This window comes from Eucyclogobius newberryi, unplaced genomic scaffold, assembly GCF_026437365.1.
Source record: "Eucyclogobius newberryi isolate DKJ021-1_F unplaced genomic scaffold, fEucNew1.0.hap1 SCAF_6, whole genome shotgun sequence".
NCBI lineage: Eukaryota > Metazoa > Chordata > Actinopteri > Gobiiformes > Gobiidae > Eucyclogobius > Eucyclogobius newberryi.
Window position 1 is genome coordinate 8,062,802 of NW_027316278.1, and position 14,046 is coordinate 8,076,847.

At 42.7% G+C, this 14,046-nt stretch overlaps 1 protein-coding gene across 1 annotated transcript in view; it reads right to left on the reverse strand.

The window, feature by feature from the left end:
• Nucleotides 1-6,275: 6,275 nt before the first annotated feature.
• rasef (RAS and EF-hand domain containing) overlaps nt 6,276-14,046 on the reverse strand; it is a 29,210-nt gene continuing 21,439 nt past the window's right edge. Inside the window, exons 10-17 of the mRNA XM_072433570.1 lie at nt 12,488-12,842; nt 11,906-12,043; nt 11,185-11,335; nt 10,325-10,406; nt 9,829-9,943; nt 7,471-7,578; nt 7,324-7,400; nt 6,276-6,385 (exon numbers count right to left, since the gene is read on the reverse strand). Coding sequence (XP_072289671.1) covers nt 6,283-6,385; nt 7,324-7,400; nt 7,471-7,578; nt 9,829-9,943; nt 10,325-10,406; nt 11,185-11,335; nt 11,906-12,043; nt 12,488-12,842 — 1,129 coding nt within the window. The 3' untranslated portion in view covers nt 6,276-6,282. The remainder of the gene's footprint in view (nt 6,386-7,323; nt 7,401-7,470; nt 7,579-9,828; nt 9,944-10,324; nt 10,407-11,184; nt 11,336-11,905; nt 12,044-12,487; nt 12,843-14,046) is intronic.

Genomic DNA, 14,046 nt, shown 5'->3' on the forward strand with positions numbered 1-14,046 from the left:
TCCTGGTCTTTAACTTTCACCTGATTTATACAGATAAATCCCTCTTCATAAGCCGGCAGCATGTTTTTAGAACTTTATGCTAGTAAAATAAAATATTTTAATCTAGAAAATGCCACTTGATTGGTGTACAAGTAATGTATATGTACTTTGTTTTACTTTTGTTTATTTTTTACCTCAGATATATCCTACCAAACTCAAGTCTTTAAAGGTGCAGCATGCTCAAGTGTGCTTAAATACATGTACTGAAAAGCAAAAGTAGTGACTGTATTCCGGTGCAGTTACTCTTTCCTTCAGTGGTATTCAGAATACTCTTTACTCCAAAATCAAAGGAATACTTGGTGGAATTCTATCATTGACTTCAAACTGCACAGTATTTGTGTATATGCTCTTTTGTGTTTTGTTTTTGTGTGCAAAAGAGATCCGTACCTCCCCGTTTGAGGGGTCCGAGGGGCCCATGAGAGGTACTCGCTTCCACAGCTCGAGAAGTGAAATAAATACAAAAAAGATGTCAATTAAAAGGCCAAGATCGACCTTATGAAGATGGATTGTATTTATTGAGAAAGCATTATTCATGTTTGGGTGACGTCACATGCTCACGTAGTGGACCCCTGCGATCCGGGCCCTTGCTGGGGCTGGCAGGGGTCCGCTCCGTGAGGCGTCCAGGGGACCACGGCAGACATGATAATAACATGTTAATATGAGCAGACAATAAAACGGGGTCCGGTGCAGCAGACTGTGCAGTGGGAGGGGCAGCACAGCCTTTTGTCCCAAACAAAATCAGACTGACCACTGGTCCAGTAATTCGACCTCTGACCCCTCCAGATGGTGACCCCTCCTCCCTCCAAAAGTGTGTGTTCTGTTTGGCCATACAAGAGGAACAAAAGACATCGTCAATCACTTTCATGGAAACTCAATCCGGGTTTCATTTTAAGAGTGAAATCCGTTTAAAGCACATTGGAGTCCACGTTCATATGAAGTGAACATGATTATAGTTCAGATTTGACTAAAAATATTCTTTCTTTTTCCCCAGTTTGACCATTTTGGTGATATTTGGTGGTTTTAAATGTACTTCCTGTTTGGACTTGAGCAGCAGACGTGACTTACAAAGAGGGAATTCCACAACTATCACCCAGACAACAGGTAAACAAGAGTGAAATACCATATCAACTGTAAATGTACACATTATATACCACCTGAAGACACATAGTCCAATGTAAACTAATGTAAACCCTAATCTTTACTGTGAGTGGTGCTGATATATTACATACTTAAGTACAGCTGCATTTTAAAACACAGATTTGGTTATGCATAAAATGTTACTCAATAATTAGCTTGAAAACAAACGATTGGCTTGAGAATGAAAATAAAATGTAGATATAAACTTTTGCTGGAATAATAATAGTTATTTTGCTTGGAACTTCACACATGATGTTGGAAACGCCTTTAAATTGCATAATGATGGTTGGTCTGACACAATAGTTCCAACTTAACTGCCAAACATTCCAAATGTCATACTTTTACTCCACCTTGAAAGAGAGAGAGACATTGTACATTGTTCTTTTCCCACTTTGAGTAAAGTGACACAAGCTTTATGTTGACAATATCATCATATATTACATGATTTGAATATTTGTGCTTCTTGCATCACTTTTTCCAACATGATTTAGTTGTTCCAGTGTTTTGAAAACACCCGGCTTTGTACAGTATTAAACATTAACATCATTACATGATCTTAAATCAGATGTTACACAGTCACAGCTACATTTACTCTTACTTGAGTAGTAGTTTTGACAAATACATTTGAACTCATTTTGTGGACCTTGTACTTCTACACAAGTATTAGTCCAGATTACTGGCATCTTTGTACCGGTGGACTCACTCACTTTTTCATGTTTTTCTTTTGTACACAAGTATTACTTTGAAGTAACAGTATTTGTACTCGAGTACGATATTTGGCTACTTTACTCCCCTTTGTAGTTTGTCTTTAGGGCTGTGCCAAAATATCAATATCAATACTTAATTTGATGATACCAATATTAATCAGCCCAAAACCTACACTACAGGTTAAGATCCTGACCCGGGTCAATGTGGGCCCTCTGCTCCTGACACGAGCCAGGGGCCCTGAAGGAGGGTCAAATGTAGAAGTCCCTCATAATAAAGTATAACTTAACTTTATGTCAGGGAGTGCTTTGTTTTATTTCACAAAACTTTAGTTTCTAAATAATTTACTTTAGAAACTTACTTAGATAATTTAGAGGAACTAAATATACAGTGAATCTGGAAAGTATTCACAGCACTTCAGCACTTTTATGTTACAGCCTTATTCCAACATTTATCAAATTAATAACTTGAAATTATACAAACAATACCATGGTTTAGACCAGGTTCAGTACTAGTTTAGTCCTGGTTTGTCCAGAGTAATGTTGGTAAAGTCTATAGTATTTCAATTTTCACAAAAATCTAATGTAACAGTTGTTGTTATAGGATCTTTATTATAAGACCCTAAAGCGTTGTGCACCTCAGGCCCTCAGGAACCTCTGGCCCTCAGGAACCTCTGGCCCTCAGGAAATGTTACCTGAATAGCTGGAAAATATTTTATTGTAAGACAGGAGCGTATTCAGAGTTGTGTTTTTTGAATTAAAGGTATTTTATGAATGAAATGTTCATGCAGTGGTTTTTAAAGCCTTTAAAACAGTATAAATAACAGAATATCATGTCCAATATATGGGTTTTCACTCCACCTCATATTATTGTATCGTGTATCGAACGGTGATGGTTCCCGTTATTCCCAGCACTGTATCCCACTGGAGGACGGCCCTGATAAACGACGTGTTCATAATCCTACACATGCTTTATTCCATGAGACGCATTACAGTAATTAGTTTTGCTGGTAATCTGTGCATGCAAATCAGAACGCCGCTCTTTAGTCCTCTAATATATTCATTACTGCCATTAACCTCTCTGCTGCACAGGCCTCTTCTTATCTAATTATCCCCCGTTACATTTGCACCCCTCCCTCCCTCGCCTCCCTGTTCCCCCACATGTTGTTTGACAAATGAGTGGTCTCGCCTCATCAAGCCCCTGACAGTGTAAACAGATGGGGAGGGAGCTCGTGCCAGGGCCCAGCAGGCTGCAGCAGACACTTGTGCAGACGGCCCACTGCTGAACATATGCTACGTTTATTCAGAGCACCCAGGGTCCCGGGACACGTGCGAACACTGCTGCATGGGGACACAGAGGGAGGGTGCTGCTGCATGGGGACACAGGAAGAGGGTGCTGCATGGGGGCACAGGAGGGTGCTGCTGCATGGGGACACAGAGGGAGGGTGCTGCATGGGGACACAGAGGGAGGGTGCTGCATGGGGACACAGAGGGAGGGTGCTGCTGCATGGGGACACAGGAAGAGGGTGCTGCATGGGGGCACAGAGGGAGGGTGCTGCATGGGGGCACAGAGGGAGGGTGCTGCATGGGGACACAGAGGGAGGGTGCTGCATGGGGACACAGGAGGGTGCTGCTGCATGGGGGCACAGGAAGAGGGTGCTGCATGGGGACACAGGAGGAGGGTGCTGCATGGGGGCACAGAGGGAGGGTGCTGCATGGGGACACAGAGGGAGGGTGCTGCATGGGGACACAGAGGGAGGGTGCTGCATGGGGACACAGAGGGAGGGTGCTGCATGGGGACACAGGAGGAGGGTGCTGCATGGGGACACAGGAGGAGGGTGCTGCTGCATGGGGGCACAGGAAGAGGGTGCTGCATGGGGACACAGGAGGAGGGTGCTGCATGGGGGCACAGAGGGAGGGTGCTGCATGGGGGCACAGAGGGAGGGTGCTGCATGGGGGAACAGGAGGAGGGTGCTGCTGCATGGGGGCACAGGAAGAGGGTGCTGCATGGGGACACAGGAGGAGGGTGCTGCATGGGGGCACAGAGGGAGGGTGCTGCATGGGGACACAGAGGGAGGGTGCTGCATGGGGACACAGAGGGAGGGTGCTGCATGGGGACACAGAGGGAGGGTGCTGCATGGGGACACAGAGGGAGGGTGCTGCATGGGGACACAGAGGGAGGGTGCTGCATGGGGACACAGAGGGAGGGTGCTGCATGGGGACACAGGAGGAGGGTGCTGCATGGGGGAACAGGAGGAGGGTGCTGCTGCATGGGGGCACAGGAAGAGGGTGCTGCATGGGGACACAGGAGGAGGGTGCTGCATGGGGGCACAGAGGGAGGGTGCTGCATGGGGGCACAGGAGGAGGGTGCTGCATGGGGGAACAGGAGGAGGGTGCTGCTGCATGGGGGAACAGGAGGAGGGTGCTGCTGCATGGGGGCACAGGAAGAGGGTGCTGCATGGGGACACAGAGGAGGGTGCTGCATGGGGGCACAGAGGGAGGGTGCTGCATGGGGACACAGAGGGAGGGTGCTGCATGGGGACACAGAGGGAGGGTGCTGCATGGGGACACAGAGGGAGGGTGCTGCATGGGGACACAGAGGGAGGGTGCTGCATGGGGACACAGAGGGAGGGTGCTGCATGGGGACACAGGAGGAGGGTGCTGCATGGGGACACAGGAGGAGGGTGCTGCATGGGGGAACAGGAGGAGGGTGCTGCTGCATGGGGGCACAGGAAGAGGGTGCTGCATGGGGGCACAGAGGGAGGGTGCTGCATGGGGGCACAGAGGGAGGGTGCTGCATGGGGGCACAGGAGGAGGGTGCTGCATGGGGGAACAGGAGGAGGGTGCTGCATGGGGACACAGGAGGAGCGTGCTGCATGGGGACACAGGAGGAGCGTGCTGCATGGGGACACAGGAGGAGCGTGCTGCATGGGGACACAGGAGGAGCGTGCTGCATGGGGACACAGGAGGAGCGTGCTGCATGGGGACACGGTTCTGCGTATCACTGATCACTGTTTTGTTTTTAAAATCATACACACAGTTGCTTTTCTAATCACTGGATTTAATAGTCTCATTTTGCAGTTTGCATATTTTTTAAAACATCCCTAATGTTTTCTGCGAGAGACTTTCAGATTGATTCACGTGAAGTGAGACAATCTGGCGTGACCCAGTTCTGAGATAGCCTTTCCACAGATCTGACTTGTAACCATACTATGAAGCATTCCATGCAATGCAATAGAATTGCCATGGAGACAACACCTTTTAAAAATCCATCCAATTCATTCAGACAGTAAAATTATAGAATGAATACATTTAAAATATTGCATGTTTTGGTAAACAACAGACAAATGTTTCTGAAATGAAAAAGAACATTTTGTATATTTACTTTTATTTATTTTATGTATTTATAATAATTTCATCAAATCACTCTAAAATAATGAACATAATGGACGTTAAAATATCTTCATAAAAATAACACTGTAAGGTAGAACTGAAAAAGTGGCGACATGTGCAAAACTTCACTTCCCATAATTCTGTGCTCTCAGACCAAAGTCATCGAATCTGTACAAACTCCAACTTCCAGTAAGCCCTCAATGTGGAATTAAATAGTCATTTGGCCAATTTCATAAATTTGACATTACAAAAGGAAAATACAGCTCATTCTTTGAACGATTTGTAAAAGAAAAAACTTTAAAAACAATAAAACTGTTTAAGCTGCAACTGCATCTTACATTGCTTTTAATCTTGCATTTTTCACGATAAAATGGAATCAAGTCTAAAATAGCTTTAAAAAATTGCCATAACTTTCTCATTGTTACAGTAAAAAATGATAAGTGTATCTTGCCTTTCCGATCGGACACAACTTCACTTTCTGTTCTGTTCACTCACTGTAAAACACATCGAACGACGCCACAAACACACTGTAAACGGAAACCTTCGAACTGTAGAAAATGAAATAAAATCTCAAACAAACATGATCGAATTGGTCTCAGTAGTGCAAAAAAAGTAAATGTCTAACGAGGCTTGGAACGACTTAAAATCAAAATCTAAAATTGAGTATTTTCTTTGTCTAGATTAGATTTAATTGCTTATGTGGCGCACAATAAGTGCATGTAACTTTTATTAATGGAAAATAAGTTACAAACTGAACCTTTAACGTATTCACTTATTTGGACTTGAGTGCAAATTTTTCTACTTTTGAATAACTTTATTATTAAGCATTAAGAAACATTTTAAAATTTAAAATAATCTTGGGTTCACCGACTAAAACTATTGAAATCAAGATTAAAACCCAGAGTCAAAGCCGTTCTAGTTTTGCAGTGAGCTGTGGGTGTGGGTGTGGCTGTGGGTGTGGCTGTGGCTGTGGCTGTGGGTGTGGCTGAATGAGTCTTTGGTGAGTAGTTCAGGTGCAGCAGGAGAACTGGGGCTTCTTCCTCGGAGCGTCCAGGCTGGGCAGAGACTGGCACCGGGTCACTTCAACATTATTGTGGTACTTTCTGACCTGCCTGTGGGAGCAAACGATGAAGCGTGAGCCGAGGCGAACGTGTCTGGAGTTTAAATACTCTAAGTACTGCAAGTGTTGAGCCGCAGTTAACACAGGTGTGAAGGATTTAGAGGTGTACAGTTCATATCGTTGTCTTAGATGTGACCTGAACGCGTGTGCGTCGCGTGTGCGTCGCGTGTGCGTCGCGTGTGCGTCGCGTGTGCGTCGCGTGTGCGTCGCGTGTGCGTCGCGTGTGCGTCGCGTGTGCGTCGTGGTTGCGCATCGTGCTCCGTTTATCCTCAGAGCATCACATTTGTCTTTTCGCTCAGACTAATGAGTAAAAATAGAGCTAGAAAAACAATTAGGCTAAAATATAACATATTTACACAATCATGCAAATCCTCAGTTTATATCCCAGATAAAAACATTGTTATTACTTTTATAAAAGTGACAAGTTAATCTGTGAACTGAAAGAAAATCCATATCAAACCATCCCTAAAAACATTGTAGTTTTAACTTAACATTCTTGTTAAAGTGCTTTTACTTCTAATTGAAAGTGCTCTTGCTTAAAGTATGTGTGACTAATATGGTGGTGTTTGGTGGTGTTAAATATTTCATAGTTTTACTTCCATTACATTGCAGTTTGTGAAGAACATTTGAAAATAAAAGGGTTTAAAATGACAAGAAATAGAGCCGAGTTGTAAAACAGAATCTGTGATGTCATCAAAAGGGGACGTGACTTGACGTGTGCATTTTAAACACTTTCAGACAAGTGACAAAAGCTTACAATTTACTCGCCCGACACATTTTTCTAGTCCCTGGAAGTGTCAGAATGTGTTTTTGTTGTTTAATTACAAATCTTAGGTGTTTTCCCACATTGTTTCCAGCAGAGGGCAGCAAACCTCAATCTAAAATGCAGCCTTTTCTCACCATTTCTGATCATTTTGGAGTTCTTTTTACCTGGCCAGATGTAGAACTGCCTCCAGCACGTTGGAGCCCTCTTTGGCGCTGGTCTCACAGAACAGAGTGTTGTACGTCTGAAACGAGCAGCAGAGTGTGACGTACGGCACCGGGAACAGAAGAGCGACAGCCGCTTTTGTTTCTCACCATCGAAAGCTTCTCTCCGTAGCTGCTGGACACACACTTGAGGCCTTCCTGTCTCAGATCACATTTGTTTCCCACGAGCATTATGGGGATGTCCTCTGGAGACACGTCCTGCGGCGGACAAGGACGCTCCACGTTAGTGCAATAATGTATGTGTAATTATCAGTTTAGAGGCTCGACAGTCTCGCTTTGTTCATTTCACATTCATTACAGCATTTTAAAGAACAAACATGACACAACACGCATGCATATATACAAATGTTGAGAGTTCGTTTGCGGCCAATCAGCTAAATGCAAACAAACGTCACAAGAAAAATCTGTTTCATAAACTTAACAATATTAAGTTATTCAAAAATGTGGCCAATATTTGAAGTCTTAAATGTGTTTTTGGACTGAAAACAACAGTATTATGGACATTAGTTAACACAGATCAGTTTCTATCGTGGCTTTAAACTCTTAACGTTTGAAATTGACAAAAGTCCATGGGAGAAATGAAGGGGAATTCTCCGGTGTTTTGAAAGTGGGCGATTGTTGAACGCCACATGGCTAAGATTTAATTTGGGAATATTTACAATGAACTTTAAATGTCCAACAAAAGGATGATGTGATTCTGACTCAACTGAACATGAGGCTTTACCTGACACTAAAACACAAACACTATTATATATCACAGCATCAGATCATGACGTTTAGGGAATTCAGACCAAAATGTTATTCTGATAATCTATATCTAAAATACTGTTATATCGTGCTGTATCAATATATGGCCAGGAGTATTTTAAATGTTTTTTTGTGCCTCAATGTTGTTTATGCAATACATTGACATTTTCATGATTCAAATGTGTGCATTTCATTTCACATTTGTGCCAGTGGTGGTTAATGACATACTGTTAATACTGCAAATAATAATGTATTATTAATGATTATTATTAATATTAATCATAATTGATTTAATTTTAAATATTATAACCATTACAATAATCATAATAATTATAATAATCATCATAATAATCATAGTATCATCATAATAATTATAATAATCATAATAATCAATAATTATAATAATACCAGTCAGCTAATGTGACTAATGTACAATAAATACATGTTCCCTCAGCATTATTAAAGTGTTCTGACGGGTTATTTAGAGATATTTAAGTCTGCACCGCTCAGAGCGCAATACAACAGGTAAATCGTTTTTTGCTCATATAAACCTAAACAATGCACTAATGCCACAGTCTCGATAGAGTGAACAAAAGCTTTGCACCAACAAAGTTCCTGTAGCACTAGTTCAACTTTCTAAAACATTGTACTTAAACGCATGGACGGATTCTAATGACTAAAGGTTCCAAACTCACGTCACAAAACACGCACTGCATCAAACGCACAGAAATACATTATTATTAAAAAACAAACTTACTGAGGCGCTGCATGTAAAAGAAACGTTATTGAGAGAGATTAGGATCAGCTTATAAAACACTTTAGTGGACATATTATGCATTCGTGTGGCTTTAATTAGCTTTTAAACATGCTTTTGGTGACCTTGGGATTACATTTGGAAAAACATTTAAACACGTTTTTTTCCAAAGTTGCAGTTGTCAGAGCGTCGGAGCGCCCTCTGGTGACAGAAGCAACAATGAAAAAATAAATAATAGTAGCCCTAAGCATAAGGTGACCAGATGTCCCCATTTACCCGGGACAGTCCCACTTTTGAGCCCTGTGTCCCATGTCCCAGCAGATGTGTCCAAAACCACTGATTTGACCCAGTTTTATTAAAGACATGTCCCATTTGTCCCAGTTTTGACCACTTTGAGCCCTTCCAACAGCAAAGAAGGGAATATAAATGTTAGATTTTTTCTAGTTTGGCAAAAGAAACGTCTTTAGAAATCACCAAAGCACAAAAGATGCCCTAATTGCCACTGATTAAAGTCTCTCAGATTATACACCGACTCACAAGTGAAAGAGGAAAGAATGATCGGGTGCATACAAATTTACTGCATTTTTTTTTTACACTTTTAGTACTTCCTATCCCAACCCGGTTTGTCCCAGTTTTTAAATGTGAAAATCTGGTCACCCTACCTAAGCAACATGATGTGATATGCTAATAAAGTCTGGCGATTTATAAACTAAAAATGCACAGAAAAGTATTTTATTTTTTTTTACATTGGACGCGTTCATTGGCGTAAAATTTAAACGGAGTGATTGGTGAGGCTCAGAGAAGACGACCTCGTAAACCGCATTATTGAAACAAAAAATTTGAAAAACACAGCTCCAGGTCCATTTTTTGAGACGAGGAGACAACACAAGTACACGGTTAAAAGCGTTTGGTTGCGTCTTTTCGTGACCTAATCGCGCCGGCGTTACCTCGATCACGTCGACCCACTCGCGCACGTTGAGGAAGCTCTGCTCACAGCCCACGTCGTACAGCAGCAGGACGCCATCCGCGCGGCGGAAATACGACTTGGCGATGCTCCGGAACCTGGAGACAAACGGGCGGTCGTTCAAGACATTCCGTGCGACATACATGCGTTCGCACATCCGGAAACTTGTACAGTGGCAACCGAGTCCGCCATTTTGAAAGGGGCTCAACAACACGTCTACTACATACGAAATCCAGGATGTATGAGGCCAAAATCCTGCGTTCTGTCAGGACATTGATGAGAGCTTTGTCGTGTACCTTAGTTTGCCGTTATCGTCTAAAGAAACAAAGTATTCGTAGCTCATTATAGAATCGTGGAAAAGGATGCAGTCGTGGTGGTTTATATACATCGCGTGCCCCTTTCAAAATGGCCGCTATGGGGAAGTCCCGGATGTGTGACGTCACCGCGAACGCCTGTATCGCAGCAGTTTTTAAACAGACCTCTCTTGTCCCGCCGTGTCCCAGATCTGAAGCAACGTGGGCTCGCCGTCCACAATTAACGTTTTCATTTGGAAGTCCACGCCTACGGAAAGAAGAAGAAGTCACGCCAATTCACACGTTTACGATGAAAAGTGTAATAGTCATGGGCACACTTATTGGTAAATGGTGTCTACGCATTGCATATCTATAAATATCTACATACTTGATTTTATTTTATGACTTATTTTTCTTTAAGGGCTTTCAATTCACAGGGTTCATTTACATGGCCAGAAAAAGATAGAATAATGGAACAAACAAATAACTCTTTACATGTTTAGCTTGATCTTGTTTTCTATATTTTTCCTTGTAACTGTCATTTCAATAATCTGGTGACATGCAAACAAAATCTGATCATTATCTGATTTCTGGAGTTGGATTATATGAATGCCATTTAAACTAATGTGGATTTGTTTGTTTCATATGAAAAAAACAACCTGGACAATCTTTACAGCATAACAGAATATAATATAACCCAATTCGCTTTAGTTCTTATTAGTTTCTCAGCAGCGGCACATGCATTACCAGGAGTCTACAGTGTTCAGAGAGTGACGTCAATAGATTATTCCTGGTCCAATAAGCACAAAGATCCCTCGAGTCCGTCAAAGTTCTAACTTCATCAGATTCATCTATGAAATCATGTTTTTGTGTTTCTGATGATCAGATTTCCTTGAAAACACACATCTGAAATCAGATCTAATTATTGGGTTATTTGATGATTTCTCTGGCCATGTAAATACACCCGTATGTCACATGGTCATGAGCCGTGAGACGCTGGACAGGCTGGACAGGCTGGACAGGCTGGACAGGCTGGACGCTCGTACCCAGCGTGGCGCTGGAGTGGACCTTGAACTCGTTCTTGCAGAGGCGGAGCAGAAAGCTGGACTTTCCCACAGCCGCGTCTCCGGCCAACACGATCCTGAAGGCCTTTTCTGACGTCATGTAGCCCAGGTCTGCACTGTCCACGTCCTCCTTCTGTGAACCGTAACCAAGAGCAACAGGTTTGGAGGACTTCACAATTAAACAATGTATTATTTAGTTTGAAATTGTTGATTGCACGTCCCAATTTAGAACATTTTGAGCTGAAAGGGCTGAATTCTATGGTTAAATTTTCTTAAGCTTTACATGCAAATGTTCAAAAAGGTCCATACACTGCACAAAGACAGCGAATGTGTTAAAATGTCAGAATATAAAATTGTGTCACAGATTAGAGACCAAGGCCCATTTGCAAACTACCGTATATTTAAATAAACTACTTTGTGTTGAAACGTCTGAAGAGTTCTTTTATTACCTTTGTGATAATCAGTATAAAAATCAAGTTTGAAATGTAAGTATTGTTAGATGACTTGTTTGTATATCTGCAGAATAAAAGAGACAAGGAGCGCTGCAGGTTACGTGAGTATTATTATTGTATGTATGCAGTAGTTGCACCTGTACGCGGCGGTTGCACCTGTACGCGGCGGTTGCACCTGTACGCGGCGGTTGCACCTGTACGCGGCGGTTGCACCTGTACGCAGTGGTTGCACCTGTGCGCAGAAGTTGTACCTGTATGTGGATGGCGCTGAGAGTCCTCCTCACTTTGGGCTCTGGCGCGGTCACACTCGACATCTCTGAAGGTTTCCACTCCAGGACGGAGCTGCTGTCGGAGCCGATGGCCGACTCTTCGTCTAAAGTCTCCGTCGGCTGTAACACAGTCTTTATATATAAATCTGGGAACTATATTCACACAAATACTCAGAGGGAGGCGAGAGACAGCTTTGTCTTACGAGTACAAGGATATATACATGGATATTCTTCATTTAGGATCCACAACTGACCCTGAACTGATGTTTCCGTTAAAGACTAGGTGCTAATGTCGGCCATACAACAAAATCATAGCGGAAAAACAATTGTAATTTAATGTTGAATTATTATCGGCCTTCAGAACCGTGCGAAACCCGGTCATTTGTAAATCTGGATGGATGAAATGTTCAGTTTGGCTGCAGTGCGCTCACGACATCGGAATCATAAAGAAAGTATTGTTGATTTATAATATTTTTAAGCCGTGTCCAAAGTGAGTCAGTTCCTGGTTTGGTGCGAGTTTAAGCTGTTATTTGCCCTAAACACAGCACACGTGGACAATCCTACCTCTGACCCAAACTGCTCCTCCATGATACTGTCCTCTGTCGTGTTGTTCCCCCTGCTCTCCTCCTCCACTTCCTCCACTTCCTCCTCCTCCTCCTCCTCCTCATCTTCCTCTTTCTTCTCCTCCACTTCCTCCTCCTCCTCCAGACACTTGGAGCCCGTGTCGTAGTCGCCGCCGCCGTTAGAGCCCCGGAGCGTGGAGAGCCCGCTGTCGGGGTAGAGCTCGGGCAGGCTGTCCTCTTCGCACTCGCTGCTGTTCCTCCTCCTCCTCAGCCCCGGGTCGCACAGGGCCAGGGCCAGGGAGTCGCAGCTGGGCCGGCGCTGGTACAGCGGGTACTCGTCCATGCGCTGGCAGAACCTGGACGGGCACAAGAACGGCACAAGGAACAGAGTGTAAGACAAGATGAAGCACAATCGTGTCAAAAGACGAAGGACAATCGAGTCAAAAGACGAGGCACAATCGTGTCAAACGTGATATTCAAATGTAGTTTTCAAATGACAATTACTCAGTGGTGTTGTTACTGAGCATATCGTATACTCAAGTAAAAGTTTAGACAAATCTATTTAAAAGTAGTAACACATTCTACTTTCGGAGTGAAAAGTAAAAGTATTTGACCATTTATAAAAGAGTGAAAAGTGATGACCCTGATGAAACAATTGTTCTGCTCCTTTTAGTCAGTTTCTCAATGTTTCTAGACTTTCTATGTTTATATTTTGTGTTTGCTCAAAGCCAAGACTTTTCTTCAGGCAAATGTCACAATAAACATGCTAAAAATAACCCCTCAAACCGTGCAGAAAGTACGTTTTACTTTGCAGTCTTTTAAAACATGTAGTGGAGTAAGAAAGAAAGTAAGTGCTCTCAAATGTAGTGAAGTAAAGTAAGTGTCATCAGGGCTGTAATAATTAGGAAATAGGAATAATTGTGACATGTCGACTGTAAAATAATTGCATTTTGATAATCGTCATTCTGAACTACAGACTCTAAAACATATTCAAGAGCGGCATTCTTAAATCAATGTCAAAAAATAAATAGTTTCATAATTTTATCAATAATAAACATTAATATTCTCTATCCAGAAGGCTTCAGTCACCATATTTCAACTTTAATTTACGTGTTAATGGATTTTAAAAATTGTTTGACAACTTTCATTTAGTTGCAGTTACTTCTTATGACCAACATTTATGACTTTGGCAAAAAGTTGTTCAAATAGTTAAATCGACTCAAGTTTACATTGCAGTAAAATAAACGCCGTCGGGCAGATCGTCATTTCCACAGTCAAACCTGACAAACGTGTCGCTTCTTTAAACACGCTCAGCCCCGTGTTACTCATGTGGAACTATACACACCACGACTGTGCACGGTAAAGTATAAATGTATGTGCATTATACATTATACATGAGACACTGCCCCTGAGCCACTAAAGACATTCTCCTTTGACTAAAGTCTACGCATTGATTAATTGACTAAAGGTGGTGATTTCTACACATTTCTACACCTTTTATGACTCGACATTCCTTCTGAAGAGTTGCCTGGCACGCTTAACCTCCACTATGACACTTTA